Raw genomic sequence first — 13,844 nt, 5'->3', positions numbered from 1 at the left:
TGCATAGAACTTCAGTAGTGCACTGATGCATCAAAAGGCTGTGCTCCTTTCCTCTGTCAGCTTTGGCAACCCTGCAGAGTTCCCTCAGAAACCACCAGAACTCCAACACCATTTGTCTCCACTTGATTGTTTTCGTCATCTTGGCAGAAGACGGTCTGGATCACTAAGAACCCCACCTGGGCTGAAATAATACAAAAACAAGACAGTACTCCAAACAAATGGGAACTGATTTTCTGCACCGAAAATTAATATTACAATTCAAAAGATGGATGTGTTCTATTTTCTGTGAATAGTGTAGTTGTTGTTGTTCACCGAACAAGAAGCACAATATGTACTATTTTCAATTCCTTTAGAAAAAAAGGACTTTAATAGGGTAAGAATTTGTAGAAAATATTCTCAGCCTGTTTAAAACATTTGAGAATTTCTTTTTTTTTTCTCTCCCCAAAAATGATGTGAAGCTCTGGACGATAATCCAAGCGAGGCAGCAGTGAGGAAGAAAGCACAGCTCAGACTCAGACTTACTATATGCACCCTTTTTCTCTTTGTGAAGCAAAGACACCACACCCCCACGTTCCCCCCCACACATCCCCCCACCACCACTTTCTAAACAACACAAATAGTATAAAAGCACCAGTTCTGGGCCCGCATCAGTGAGCATGACCATCAGAATTGAACCAGGTCAAACCGGCCCAGATTTAAGTTGGTCCACCTCTCTAGCAGGGTGGAGCTCTGTACACATTTAACCCCCGCGACAACAGGGGGCGCTAAGGAGGAGATGGGACAAAGCCCGGCTATGCAGCCATCAACTAACGGACACTTCGGCCTCTGCGTCCTTGTCCGAAGTCTCAATCTCGTCCTGGATCTCATCTGTGTTCCCTGAGTCGCTGCTGGCCACAGAGCTGAAAGAGGGAGAGTTCCTGCCACCTTTAATCATCCGTCGACAGGTCTCCATCTGCACGTCCAGGCCTCTCTTCATGCTGCACATCTCCATGTACTCGTGCAGATGTCGGTTCATGTCGCTCTTTGCTGTGGCCAATTCCATCTAAAAGAAGACAGTGGATAAATGGTGAGGGGAAACACTTCCTGTTGACCTCCTTATTTTTTCTTTAAAACGTTTCTGACTCAGCTCTCCATAACTTTATTAACGTTTTAAATGGATCTTTTCCCTTGACTCGGATAAAATATCAACTGTTTTAGTTAATATTTATACAAAATAGCGTAAAAGTGTTAAATTGGCGTGACTTGGTGTGCCACAAGGATGCATTCACGGCCCCATTTTGTTCACCCTGTGTGTGCTTATGGCCATATCTTCAAGAGCACAGGTAGGTATCACAGCTCTGCAGATTTTGTTTGGCCCCGTCACCACATGATTTTAGTGGCATTGACTCTTTACTCCTTGAAAAAGTTCTTTGCATTAAATACAGACAAAACAGAGATGTATTTGGGAACAAAAAAAATGAAGGTTTCACTTTAATGCAGTCCTGGAGTCTAGAGCATTTTAAACTTCAACCCATGTTAAAAGTCTAATGGGGATCTTAGCTTCATTGACCACATCAAAACTATAAATAAATCTGCCTTTCCAGCATCTCAAAAGCACAGTATGGGTCAGACACTGTGTCTCAACAAGACATAGAGAAAAGTATTCATGCTTTTATAAACTCCAGAGTTAATTTATTACAATGCTCTCCTCACTGCTTTATCAAATAAGACCATTAGACAGTTACAGCCTGTTCATATTGCAGAGTCAAAATTACTCCAATTCTCCAATAGTCTGGGCAGCACAAATGTTTCTGATACTTCTGAAATATTCAATAAATATAGTATATATATAAATATATATATTTTATGAACTGCCCAACCCATAACTGACTTGAAATTGTCAAGAAAATAGAGAGAACGTACAGTAGATCAGCATTTACTGCACATTCCAGGAAATGTAACACCTAACTCTCAGTCTCTACATTAAAAATTAAAAAGACCCTACGTCAGCACAATGAAAAATTACATAACCCTCCCTCTTTTTTGATGCAATTTCCCACCCTAATAACTTTTGTACGAGGCCTAGGGGAAATGAGTGGAAAGCTGGAACATTACCCAGACTCACTGTTTCACATTGTTTGTTTTCTATGCGCTTTAATCTTGCTGTGTGACAACAAGTAAATAAATATATACTTTTCCATGACTTCAATGCCATTTTCATCACCACGCATATGACATCTATGTATAGTACAGTATACATGAAAAATATGCATACTAAATTTAACACAATAATTCCTACTAAATATACAGTATAACAGGACTGTGAGATAAATCAGTATCTGTTAGCGACTGTCAGTGGAAGCAGTTACGATCATAATATGTTAAAGCAGATATCAGTGGAATGTTTTTGTTAATATAAGTCCTAAATAGTCCTATTTTCCGTCAGCAATCACTTACATGAAGTATTTCAGCCTAAACACGAGTCTCTCCGTCACTCTGCTCTGCTGTAACCCGAGGAGAAAATTTTCCTTGTGGGATACAAGTGTTATCCAATGAGGAGAGAGAACGGCATGAAGGGCTGTGTGTGCAGCCAAGGGATGCGCGTGAATGTGGTGACGTAGCACGAGGACCAATTGATGCCTGACAAGGGCGGGGGCTGCTAACTCATGGTGCGTTCAAAGAAACTCGTACTTTGTGTTTTTCCTTCCTGTGAAGTCATACCAGTTCGATCTGGTACGAGTTCACGGGTCGGAAGTTACGAGTGGCCGTTATAGGGAACTTTCACAGACAACAGGATGGTAAAAACACGAGCTACGGGTTACCTGGAACGCTACCAAGTCGTAGTTGTGACTTGAAGCTGTAACTTACGGTTTCAAAAGCCTGCCTTGAACGCAGCATTAGCCGAAACGGCCGTGAAGCTGATATCTGCTTTAATATTTGTGCAGTTTTGTATGAAAAAACAAACGAACAAAATTAATTATGTAAGCTCTTATTTTCTATCGCACAGACATATATAGATTGTCTACCTCGATCTGGCCGATGGACTCCTGGTATTCCTGCTCTCTGGTCTTAAATAGTGACTCCGTTTCATCAATGAGGCTGCCAAGACTTCCATCCTGGGAGTCCTTCGAGAGCACAGACAGAGACTTCATTCATCATGCATGAGGGAGATGTCTTACACAGCATCCATAGCAATGATCTACACTCTGACTTGCATGAGCCTGAAAACCATATAGTGTGCAGAGAAGCACAAACGCAGACGGGACTCACCGGATCAGCGGCTTCACCGTTGCCCTCGCAGGGGGCGACGGACGAGCAGGTGTTTGCGGCGATGGCACACGGCACGTTGTAGTTGGTGAAGTCCTCCCACAGCAGCAGGGTCTCTTCGTTCTCCTCCCACGTCAGACTGTCACAGTCGTCGTCGATTTCGAATGTCTCGCGCCTGGCAACAAAGGAGTTATCTGAGCAATGTCTGCGCGGGGGCGAGGGCAGAGGATGGAGGAAGAAGAAGAAGAAACAGAGAGGAGAGGAAGGAGAAGTATAACGGCCACCAGATGCAGCAGAGGTCATGCGCTTATAAAGAGCATGAGAAGAAGAAAAAAGGGCAGATTTTTGAGAAACCAAAAGCAAGTCAAGCACACAGTATAGCCAGCAGCTGGAAGTTAGTGATTAGTAAACAGGTTCATTCAGAACAGAGAATGTTTGTGAGAGTGAAAAATGATGAGTCTCAACAGAGCAAAGTAATGCTTGTTGTATTTACAGTATATCTGCAGAGATACTGCTACATGAGCATTCAGTGTGTTAGATGCAACGCCACAGTCAAACACTAGAGGGAGCCGAAGGAACACACCAAACACTTCCATCACAACAACTGGGCAGGGAACTACTGTGCTGGTATGGCGCAGCTGCATAGCAGAGTCAGTTTCATTCAAAGCAGGAAGAGCTTGGTTATACAGTCTGTGTGGGCATCACTGCTGCATTTGCCTGTGTGTGCGTGTGTGTGAGGTGTTGCTTATTCTTACAGCTGGTTGAGCATGCGTTTCATTTCGTCCGTGATGTTGAGCGAACCGGGGACCTCCTCCTCTGACAGGCTGGGCTCAGCATCCATCTCTGAGTTCTCCTCATCCGACACCACCTTGCGCTCTTTCTTCTTGCAGCAGGCCATCGCCCCCTGCCGAGCACGGACACAAACATAAACACATGCAGTCACGCACAATATGAACCTCATGAACTCTGAGGCAAAATTTAAAGCAGACAACCAGTGTTTTTTGTTCTGTTTTTCCCCCTGTATTCCTAAGTGAGTAAAGTGAAGGATAAACAAGCTGCATTCTGTAGTCCTGGTTTCTGGTTCAGCTTCTAAAACCAGATGAAAAATGTCATAAAAAAAACAAACATAACATGATAAAAGAGGTCTCCAATTTGATTCACAGTGGATGGATAATTGGGCTCAAGCCAGCAATGTCGGCGCAATGTGATAACCTTGTGTGCAGTGAAGTTACAACATCAGCATTTCACCTTTCTCTCTCTCTCTTTCTTTCTCCCCCTCTGTGTGTGTGTGTGTGTGTGCGTGCATGCTTCTGTAAATATTCTTAAAGTGTACGTTTATATGTTGAAGAGTGTATTAGCACACAGGCAGACATGCATCACCGCGCCTTCACATGGGGTCACTCAGTACATGATGGTCAGCTGGTGAAAAAACGACAATGTCACTGCACACCGTCACCACCCACCGGCGGCTCTGATTTCATTCACAGACTGCTGACTGTTCCCCTCACAAAAGAATTCATATGTTTTATGCCGTTACTGTCAGCTCCCCTAGCAAACATCAGAGCGGCAGTTGGACGGATGCCCACCTTCTCTGGGAGAGACCTGACCGGACTGACGTTGAACATCTTTGACATGTCCTCTGAGTTGCGTTGCTGAGCCACGTCGCACAGTTTGGCCGTGATGTCGATGCGCCTGCAGATGTCCATGTCCACCCGCCTGGCCTTCTCCTGGATCTTGGAGTCCAGGTCAGTCATTTGCTGCAAGGAGATGGATGGAGGTTTTAGAGAGATGTATGCAGAAACAAAAACCTTCTCACACAGCATGAATTACATTGTGTGAACCTGATTCACTGTTGCAGGCAAAATGTTTATGGTTACTGACATCAGATGATTGTTTCATGGTCATGGTCATATTTGTTCCCTGAACCTTTAAAAGGATAGTTCAACATTTTGGCAAGTTGGCCTATTGCCATAATCCATATAGTTTTAGGAGTAGGTTCGTTACCTTTAATTGTCGGTGCAAGCTATTTTTAGAACGACGGAGCAGAGCCACGAGCTGCTCAGAGCTACGCTACGGAGGCTAATGGGATTTCTTGGTTTCCCTCATTAAATACACAATCCAACAACTCCAAAACGCTCTTGTGGACAAGTTGTGACCTGCACATTCACCACGCTATGAGATAATAACGGAACATTAGGAGACAGAGTTGTTTTCGAGGCAAATGCAGAGACTGCTTGCCAAAAAATTGCCCCTGGCGGGAACGCGCATCAGCGGTTTTGCATGAATTTACCTCGAAAACAACTCTGTCTCGTAACGTTCCGTTATTATCTCATAGCGTGGTGAATGTGAAGGTCACAACTAGTCCACAAGAGCATTTTGGAGTCGTTGGATTGTGTATTTAATGAGGGAAACCAAGAAATCCCATTAGCCTCCGTAGCGTAGCTCTGAGCAGCTGGCGACTCTGCTCCGCCATTCTAAAAATAACTTGCAACGACAATTAAAGGTAACAAACCTACTCCTAAAACTATAGGGACTATGGCAATGGGCCAGTTTGCCAAAATGTTGAACTATCCCTTTAAAACACTTGGCAGTCAGATGTGTTTTCTGTTGTATGTTGGAAATGTGGAACTCACACACTTATGTCAGTGTAGCTAAGCCTAAGATAAATGATGTTTATTTGATGATTATTAAGTCCCAATTTGAAAAAAAATTCCCAGTGTTTTATTTTCAGTTTTGACATCAATAAAGAGGTACATTGGTGGTAAGTACCAAAACCCACCTCTGTGTGCGCTTACGTCAGGCTGGTGAGATGACTCTTTTCTGAGCGATCGAATAATGCTGCATAATGCACTCATACTACCATATCTAAGCAACTGCATGGAGACATTGGGTAATACCTATAAATCCAACCTACATCCATTATGCACATTACAAAAAAGAGCAATAAGAATCATCAGTAACACTGGATATCTTGAGCATACAAATTCATTATTCTTAAAGGCACACTCTGAAATTCACTGCTTTGATTAAACACAAGATTGCACAGCAAGACATAATTTACTTCCAGATGATGTACAAAATATGTTTATGGAAAGGCAAGGTGGGTGTAATTTGAGAGGGGAACTTAATTTTAAGATAATTAATGTCAGAACAACTCTGAAAAGTAACACTCTGTGGGGTGAAATTGATCTGGAGAAGGAGCTCAAAAATAGCACAAACATAAAACTGCAAAAGAAAATTATACAAAAACATGTTGCTAAAAAATATGAGAATGAGGAAAAGTAAGTTGGAGAGTTGAATATTATTTGTGACTACATATGGATAGGTAATTCTAAAACTAAGAGAGATTCTGTAGACTTTGTATTTGGTTTATTTTGTTTGGCTTTGAATATGGAATGAAGGTGTGGTGAATAATGGGTGGGAATTGAAATGCTTGGCTTCCTCGAGCATACGTTCTTTATTGATTTGAATATTGGTCTAGTTTGAATTTTGGGACACTATAACATGTGCTATTTATTATTTATATATCTTTTCTTTTCTTTTTTTTAATATGTTAGAAATAAAGACTTATCAATCAATCAAAGATATAGTAGATTTAAAAAAACACTCGGAGAAACCAAATGCTGCACAGCTAGGCTCGCAGCATAGCTAATAGCAGTGCACTTTTCTGTGGACTGAGCGCTTTGATACTTTCACAGAATTGATATAGAACCTAGATCTGCTTTATGATTTAAAAAAAGACGTGGAAATATCACTTAATTAAAAACAATATTAAAACTTCCATCCATTTACAGCACTAGAACTATACTTCTGTATTCTTCTTCTGTCAACATAACAAATGTTTTGATAAGATTTGGCGTGGACAGATAAGCAGTGTGTGCAGAATTACATCATTTCTTCCTGACAATACGTCCATTCACTTCTCTGGACGATGACAAGAGAGGGTCCCACATTCAAAGACACAACCACAGCCACAAAACTATGGGATGTCTAACTACTTCTACACATCCTATAAGCTTGACTGCTGCCACATGACTTACCTTACTCTGGATTCACACATTGGAAATGAAGCAGAGCACAGAAAATAACATGAACAATCTACAATGTACAGATGCCATAGTGAAGATAAGCAGGATGAAACAACAAAGCTTTCCAAAAACAAAAACATCATCTGGCTATATTTATCCCTGAGCAAGCACAAGCTGTGACTGGGCCCACTGCAGTATATTACAGCTGTATATCACAGCAGAGCAGAGCTGCCAGGGAACAATAGAGGGCCATACAGAACAGGAAACGCCGTTGATCTACAGCTGCTATTTGAGCTGTTTTCAATGAATGCTTGTTTTAGATGTATGTTAGATTTATGTATCTTTTCCTGAATCCAAACAAGGAAGGGAAGGGTGTGTGTTTGTGTGTTAAGTATTATTCATCGGATCCACGTGAGTGACAAGCTTAATCAGACTGACAGTTAGGAATGTGCAGGACAACAGCTGTACATGCTGAAACATTGCCGCTGGAACGCTTAACACAATTGCTTTAAGCTAGGGAGTCGACCCAGCACTTTGTCCAACGTGAAAGTGCTGTCACACTTGAGAGAAGTGATGGTGACATCACCCCAGCGCTGAGAAAATACTCACGTCACTCATCAGGCTCTTGTAGACCACGAGTTCGGCCTTCAGTCTGTCCACCTTCTCGTTCATCTCACCCTGGACCTCCGATGTCTCCCGGGCACTCTGGGTAAAAGCCACACACAGGTAAACAATGGTCCTAACAAAATAGGTAGAAACACATCCACTCTACTTCCTAAAGTTTGTAAAATGAACTTTTTCAATAACCATTTCTAAACTGGTGTTCATCTTTAGAACAAACATTAACAATACACATTCCTTTATGGTTTAGGTCATTTCCATTATTGTCCCTGGTCTTTCCAAAGTCCACCAACCTCATCAGGGCGGCAACAGGCCTTTGGTGTCTAACATGAAAATAACTCTGACGAAATCTTCAATATATTATCAACTAACGATTGATAACACCTCTTCGAAAGCGTACAAGGTTAGAGGCAAATTAAAAGGTGTCGTCTACATCATCAAAGACAGTGATTGTGAAATGTAGCTACAGGCAAAGTTTTGCACTGTTATATGATCATGTAATACTGTTTTATAGGTTTACTGTTTGGCTCTGAGCCCAGAGAGCCCAGACATATTTACCTCATGTAAATGTGGAAGCATGAAGTAATGCAAAAGATGCTTTATAGCTGTAGCTACGTAAAGAAATGGAAAGCACCAGTTTACCATATATAAACCTACAAGGAGGTAAATTATCTCATAGCGTGGTGAATGTGCAGGTCACAACTTGTCCACCAGAGCATATTGGAGTTGTTGGATTGTGTATTTGATGAGTTTGATGAGGGAAACCAAGAAATCCCATTAACCTCCGTAGCGTAGCTCTGAGCAGCTCGCAGCTCTGCTCCGCTGTTCTAAAAATAGCTTGCACTGACAAATAAAGGTAATGAACCTACTCCTAAAACTATAGGGATTATGGCAAAATATAAAGCTATAGTGCCAGCAGCTGGTTCGCTTAGCATAGCTTAGCATAAAGACAAGAAACCAATGGTAACAGCTAGCCTGGCTCTGTGCACAGGTTAAAAAAAACAACTTTACAGTAACTCATTAATGAACCAATTATGTTTTATTTCATTTGTTAAATCTATAAAAAATATCATCTACATCTAAAAATATTACGTTTTTTCCCTATTGTGGTCTTTTAAAGTGTAACTTAGAGAACTGAGCCCTAATTATAGTAACTTTTAGTGTAACTAGCTTTTAAAATAAATAATTCACATAAATTCCAACTCAATGTTTATTGTATTTAGCTAGTAAACATGGGCTCTGCAATTTCACAGACTAAATTTAATAAACCATGATTAAAAAGATTAACCTTGTTGACTCCATTCACTCTTTGCTCCTGTAGTAAGTCATTACATGGTAACAGCCCTCTGGCTCTGGGCCCATAACAATAACTGGCTGTTTTCATTGAATTTACTGTGTGAGCAGATTTCCGGCTTTCCCATACACACACAGCCACATCTGCCTGTGTGCTTTAAAAGGTTAAAGCCCCTCGGGATGGCACTCCACCTCCCTCTCTGGGCTTCTGCTGACCCAGAATCCAAGACAAACACGCATGCTGTCACTGATCGATTTGTGCAACACCGACGGTGAGGGAAGGATGCCCGCTACATGGGACACGCCGGCCACGATGGTGTATATTTTGTGGTATGGCCTCAAGGTGTGACACTCTAGATTGATTTTTGCCTCTACTTCTATTCCTGTTTGCTGCCTCTGAGCAGCAGCAGCAGCATAATGGGAGGCTGCTGGTGATATTTGATGTTTATATCCACATCCAGGCCAGCTGACTCCTCCTGATGGCTTTGTAATGTGTGTTTTTTTCCCCTAATCTGACACACATCCTCCTGGCTGTACAGTATCTGCTTCCAGTCCAGCTCTGCTGACTCCACAGTGCATAAAACACCACGAAGAACAGATCTATATTTAAATCCTCACACATGTGCTGGAGTTGCTATTTTGAAACTGTATGTGTACACACGCTCTGTCCCTCAGATGTTATTTGCACTCTGCATGTGGTGAATGACCTTTCAATGTTAGGTGCACCAGTTTGTTAATGACATTTATCTTGTTCTTTACGTTTCCCAACCTGCTGCAGGGATTCCACCGTGGACTCCAGCTGCTCCCGCTTGGACACCTCCTCCTCCCATCTGCAAGACAGAACACAGAGGTGGGTCACTTACTGCTGGTCCTGGTCCCCTGGGGGCCACTAGAAAGGGTAATGGTACTTTTGTGGGGATAATACTCCTGTCTCTGGTTACAAAATGCCCTTGACAGTGTGGCTTCACACCCACTCCCCCCCTCCTACTTCTAGTCTTTTTATCTCTTCCCTCCTTTGTCCTGTCATCTTTACAACCCCACTGCCTCAGAAAAAGTTCCATCCTTCTCCAAATACAACAAACATCGCCCATGAATAGCGTCTCAACCTTCGAGCCACTGCAGAGAGACATACGAGCTTCTACACACCCAGAAGGGTGGAGTGTCTCTGCCGCAGCATGAATTCCTTCATGCTCGCTGCCTCATTGCTCATGAAGTCACAGGTGTAGGGAATCTGTTTACAGGATCTCACTGGCAACAGTTCAAAGCAAGGGAAAATCTTTATTCATGCTTTTGACAGAGGTACAAGCTAGAGGTACGCAGTTAACATCTACCAAAGCTACCGACCTGACTGCAAAGCCATTCGTAGCGTTCCCAGTATTTACTGGAGATAAGAGGCTGAATTATTCATCACATCACAGTCATCAGGGCAGACATATCACACACACACACACACACAAGCAACTCATTGTTGCTTCAGTACATTTATGAGAAACAGAAGATGAAAATAAAGAGTGTGTCAGCTCTGTGCTTTCAGCTACCACAATATTAACATGTTAGCATTAAGCAGGTGCTAGCATGCCAATTCTACATAATCAACTTAGTCCCATGGCCAAGTTCATTGTTAGCATGTGACCTGATAGGATGAAAAGCCAAGTGCTGACAAAGGTTATTCACCATGAGGAGGCCATATGAGCTTCAACAAAAATGGTGATCCCAAAAAAAACCAACCAACATCACCACTCCCCAAAAAGCCAAGCCGCTACTGTGGCTAAAAATAAAGTGCCAGACCCCCCACCACAGCCCTTTGGCTGCAAGCTATGATTAGCCACACAGTTCTACTTTCCTCTGGTCATATCACTTCTCTGCACCATGGCAGCCACGTGTAAACAAAATTAGGAGCCTCTCTAATTGCATTGCAGCATGCGTCGCACACAGGGCACAGACGGCTCGGCCCGCACCACATCCGTCAGTTTTTCTCATGCTGCTAACACACACACTCATCTGGCTCCCTGGGAGATTAGATAGCAGCCATGCTGAGTCATAGATACTTCCCAAAAGACTGTATGAGATTCCGAATGGACAAGAAGCTCATTCAGGAAAATGAAGTCGCCGCACCGTGCTACAGACATCCATGTGATGATGAGCCACCGTGGGCACAAAGCCGTGGTGACAGAGGACGATACAAACAGAGGGGGTGTTCTGTGTCTGTGTCAGAGAGACTGGCTGAGACAGTGGGAAAATGTCTACGGTGTAAAGCAGCATATATTTACTGGAAGAGAGAGAGAGCTGACATCAGGACACTGGTATTGACTTCTGGGACTTTAGCTCTTTCTTAGCTTTTACCATGGAGAAACACAAACACAGCCAGAAGTCACTTTAATGCCACAACATGCGTCACTGAAGAATTCACTTTCTCAACAAAACTCTTGTTTTCGTTCAGGACCCCCTGAATGTACACTGTCTAATTAGAGAGAAGTATCCCTTGGCAGCGTGCAGCGGCTCGCACTGTGATTGAAGCCTTGTTCTGAAAACGCTGGCAGTGCTGCTTTACTGTGACCACAACACTCGGCCTTGCCTGCCGCAGGACTCCGGCTAAGGTCATTGGAGTTCACGACTGCATCCTTTGCAGACACCAATCACAGCATCTGCATCACTTGTGTTGTCACTTCCTGGACAGCCAAACTTCAGCTTCTTTCACTCGTGATAATGGGACAACGTGATTAAATGGACCTGTACCGATGGAGGGGAAGACCGTGTCTGTCGACCGTATTTCATTGCTATTTTTGCCATCCGTCAGAGTCAATGGAGCTGCAACCGCTTCCACATTATTTGGAACGGTTACAACTTAGCACTCTGTCCAAGTCAGATGGAAAATCGGCGACTGTTTTCAAGCATCCAGATATGAGAGGCCAATCCAAACAGAGATGACACTACAGCACCGCAAAGGTATTCAGTCTGGCCTCTCTGCTCTGGTTTTCCTGTACCTTTGGTGTGACTCAGTCAAATGAACACACCCGGAGTCTCCTTACAAGGACAAAGACAGCAGGAGAACTGGAGCCTGTGTCCACTCATAGACAACTGTTTACTGACTGACACAATCTCAGCTCTAATGAATCCAAAACAGAGTCCTTAGGCTACACACGTGTTAGCAACGCATGGGGCCCAGTGAGATTGCAGCGATAAATTAAATGGTTTCTCTTTTCATTTTTGGCAGGCAACTTACAATTTAATGATGTTTTTAAAAAGCCATGTAAAGATACATTAACTTCTTTTCATTAAGGAAATTAAAAGCCTTCTTAAGAAAGAATCACCTGCTTTTCTGTAACATTTAATCCAATCTAATAATGAACAGATAATTGTTGATCAGTGTTGCTGCTGTAGCACTTAGAATTGCTCAACTGACATGAATGGATAAAGAAAGAATTCCTAATTTCAATGCGCAAAATGCAAATCACATGTGTGTGTGTTTTGTGACACATGAGGAAACTAAAGGATAAGTGTATCACATCAAACAGACACTTTCTCATACATATTTCGTCCGTTGAACAATAGCATTCCAGCAGCGCCTGCCAACTAACACTCCCTGCCTTGTGTGGTATGTCTGGGAGTTGCGCTTGCATGCGAGTTGCCTCGATGTTTTTCCCATCACTGCGCCTGAGGACGCCGCAACTGTGCACACATCCAAATCTGACGCAGGCATGTTCTCATGTTTGACACTTTCAACTGATAGCGGTCGTTGTGATGGTTTTATGGGACTCATAAAAAATGTAATCTTGAAGGCTGATTCATCTCAGGAAGAATGAAAGTGAAAATCAAGTGATCACTAATTGTCTATCGGATATTCAAATTCAAAAAGTCTTACAGCGTGACTCTTATAAACCATCTGTAAATACCAAAAGGAGCACAGGGGAAACTTTGAGGTGTGGTTACGGACCACTCCACAAATCCTCTGTTACTCATAGCAAATAAAAAACCTGAGTAAGACAACACCCTGTTTAAACTACACCACCGAGAGTTTTACTATGAGTGGAATTTCATTGTAACCTCACATCAAATTACAAGCTCAAAAACTGATCCTAGATATTATAGCAGATTAAAACACTTGAGAAAATACCTACATTTAGACACCCCTCCAATTTATTTATCTAATTCAATTTTAGCCTCAAGTTCCTGCTGTTCTTGAAATTATTTGTTAAAAGTATTTTGAGGTCAAAATATTGCATTGGTCCTCATTTAAAATTAAAATAAAACTACTTTTCATAGTGTAGCACTGTAAGTCGTCACGTTTCAGTGACACATTTGACCTTGTTAATCTTTGTCATTTTTTAATCCTTTCCAAATCCTTTGTCAATGCGATGCCTTCTTTGTCAAACCTCCCGGACTTGTGTTTCATTTGCTGACTGGAATAATTTCTATAGTCCGCAGACTGTATAATTTACCACACAAGTATGTATGGTATACTGAACTGGTGTGGTGTGCTGTAAAGAGATTATCAAATGACAATAGTGAGTGTATTTTTGCATGTCGGCAAAGCATTCATTTAACGGTCCAGTCTGTAAATTGGTTGAATATTCAGTGAGTTATGGCGATTTTAATCGTTGATAGACCTCTGCCTCTGTTGACTAACTGTGCATTCACACCAAAAGCATCAGTAGC

The 13,844-nt window shown here is 42.3% G+C and overlaps 1 protein-coding gene across 1 annotated transcript in view; it reads right to left on the bottom strand.

Moving 5' to 3' along the window:
- Positions 1–603: 603 nt before the first annotated feature.
- Positions 604–13,844, bottom strand: part of iffo2b (intermediate filament family orphan 2b) — a 36,772-nt gene continuing 23,531 nt past the window's right edge. The window contains exons 2-8 of the mRNA XM_083971690.1: positions 9,958–10,018; positions 7,884–7,979; positions 4,833–5,003; positions 4,002–4,150; positions 3,250–3,421; positions 3,006–3,104; positions 604–1,042 (exon numbers count right to left, since the gene is read on the bottom strand). Of these exons, the coding sequence (XP_083827816.1) occupies positions 803–1,042; positions 3,006–3,104; positions 3,250–3,421; positions 4,002–4,150; positions 4,833–5,003; positions 7,884–7,979; positions 9,958–10,018 (988 nt within the window). The 3' untranslated portion in view covers positions 604–802. The remainder of the gene's footprint in view (positions 1,043–3,005; positions 3,105–3,249; positions 3,422–4,001; positions 4,151–4,832; positions 5,004–7,883; positions 7,980–9,957; positions 10,019–13,844) is intronic.

This window comes from Trachurus trachurus, assembly GCF_905171665.1.
Source record: "Trachurus trachurus genome assembly, chromosome: 5".
NCBI lineage: Eukaryota > Metazoa > Chordata > Actinopteri > Carangiformes > Carangidae > Trachurus > Trachurus trachurus.
The sequence above is the reverse complement of the archived record's forward strand: the minus strand, read 5'-3'. Positions and strand labels throughout refer to the sequence as shown.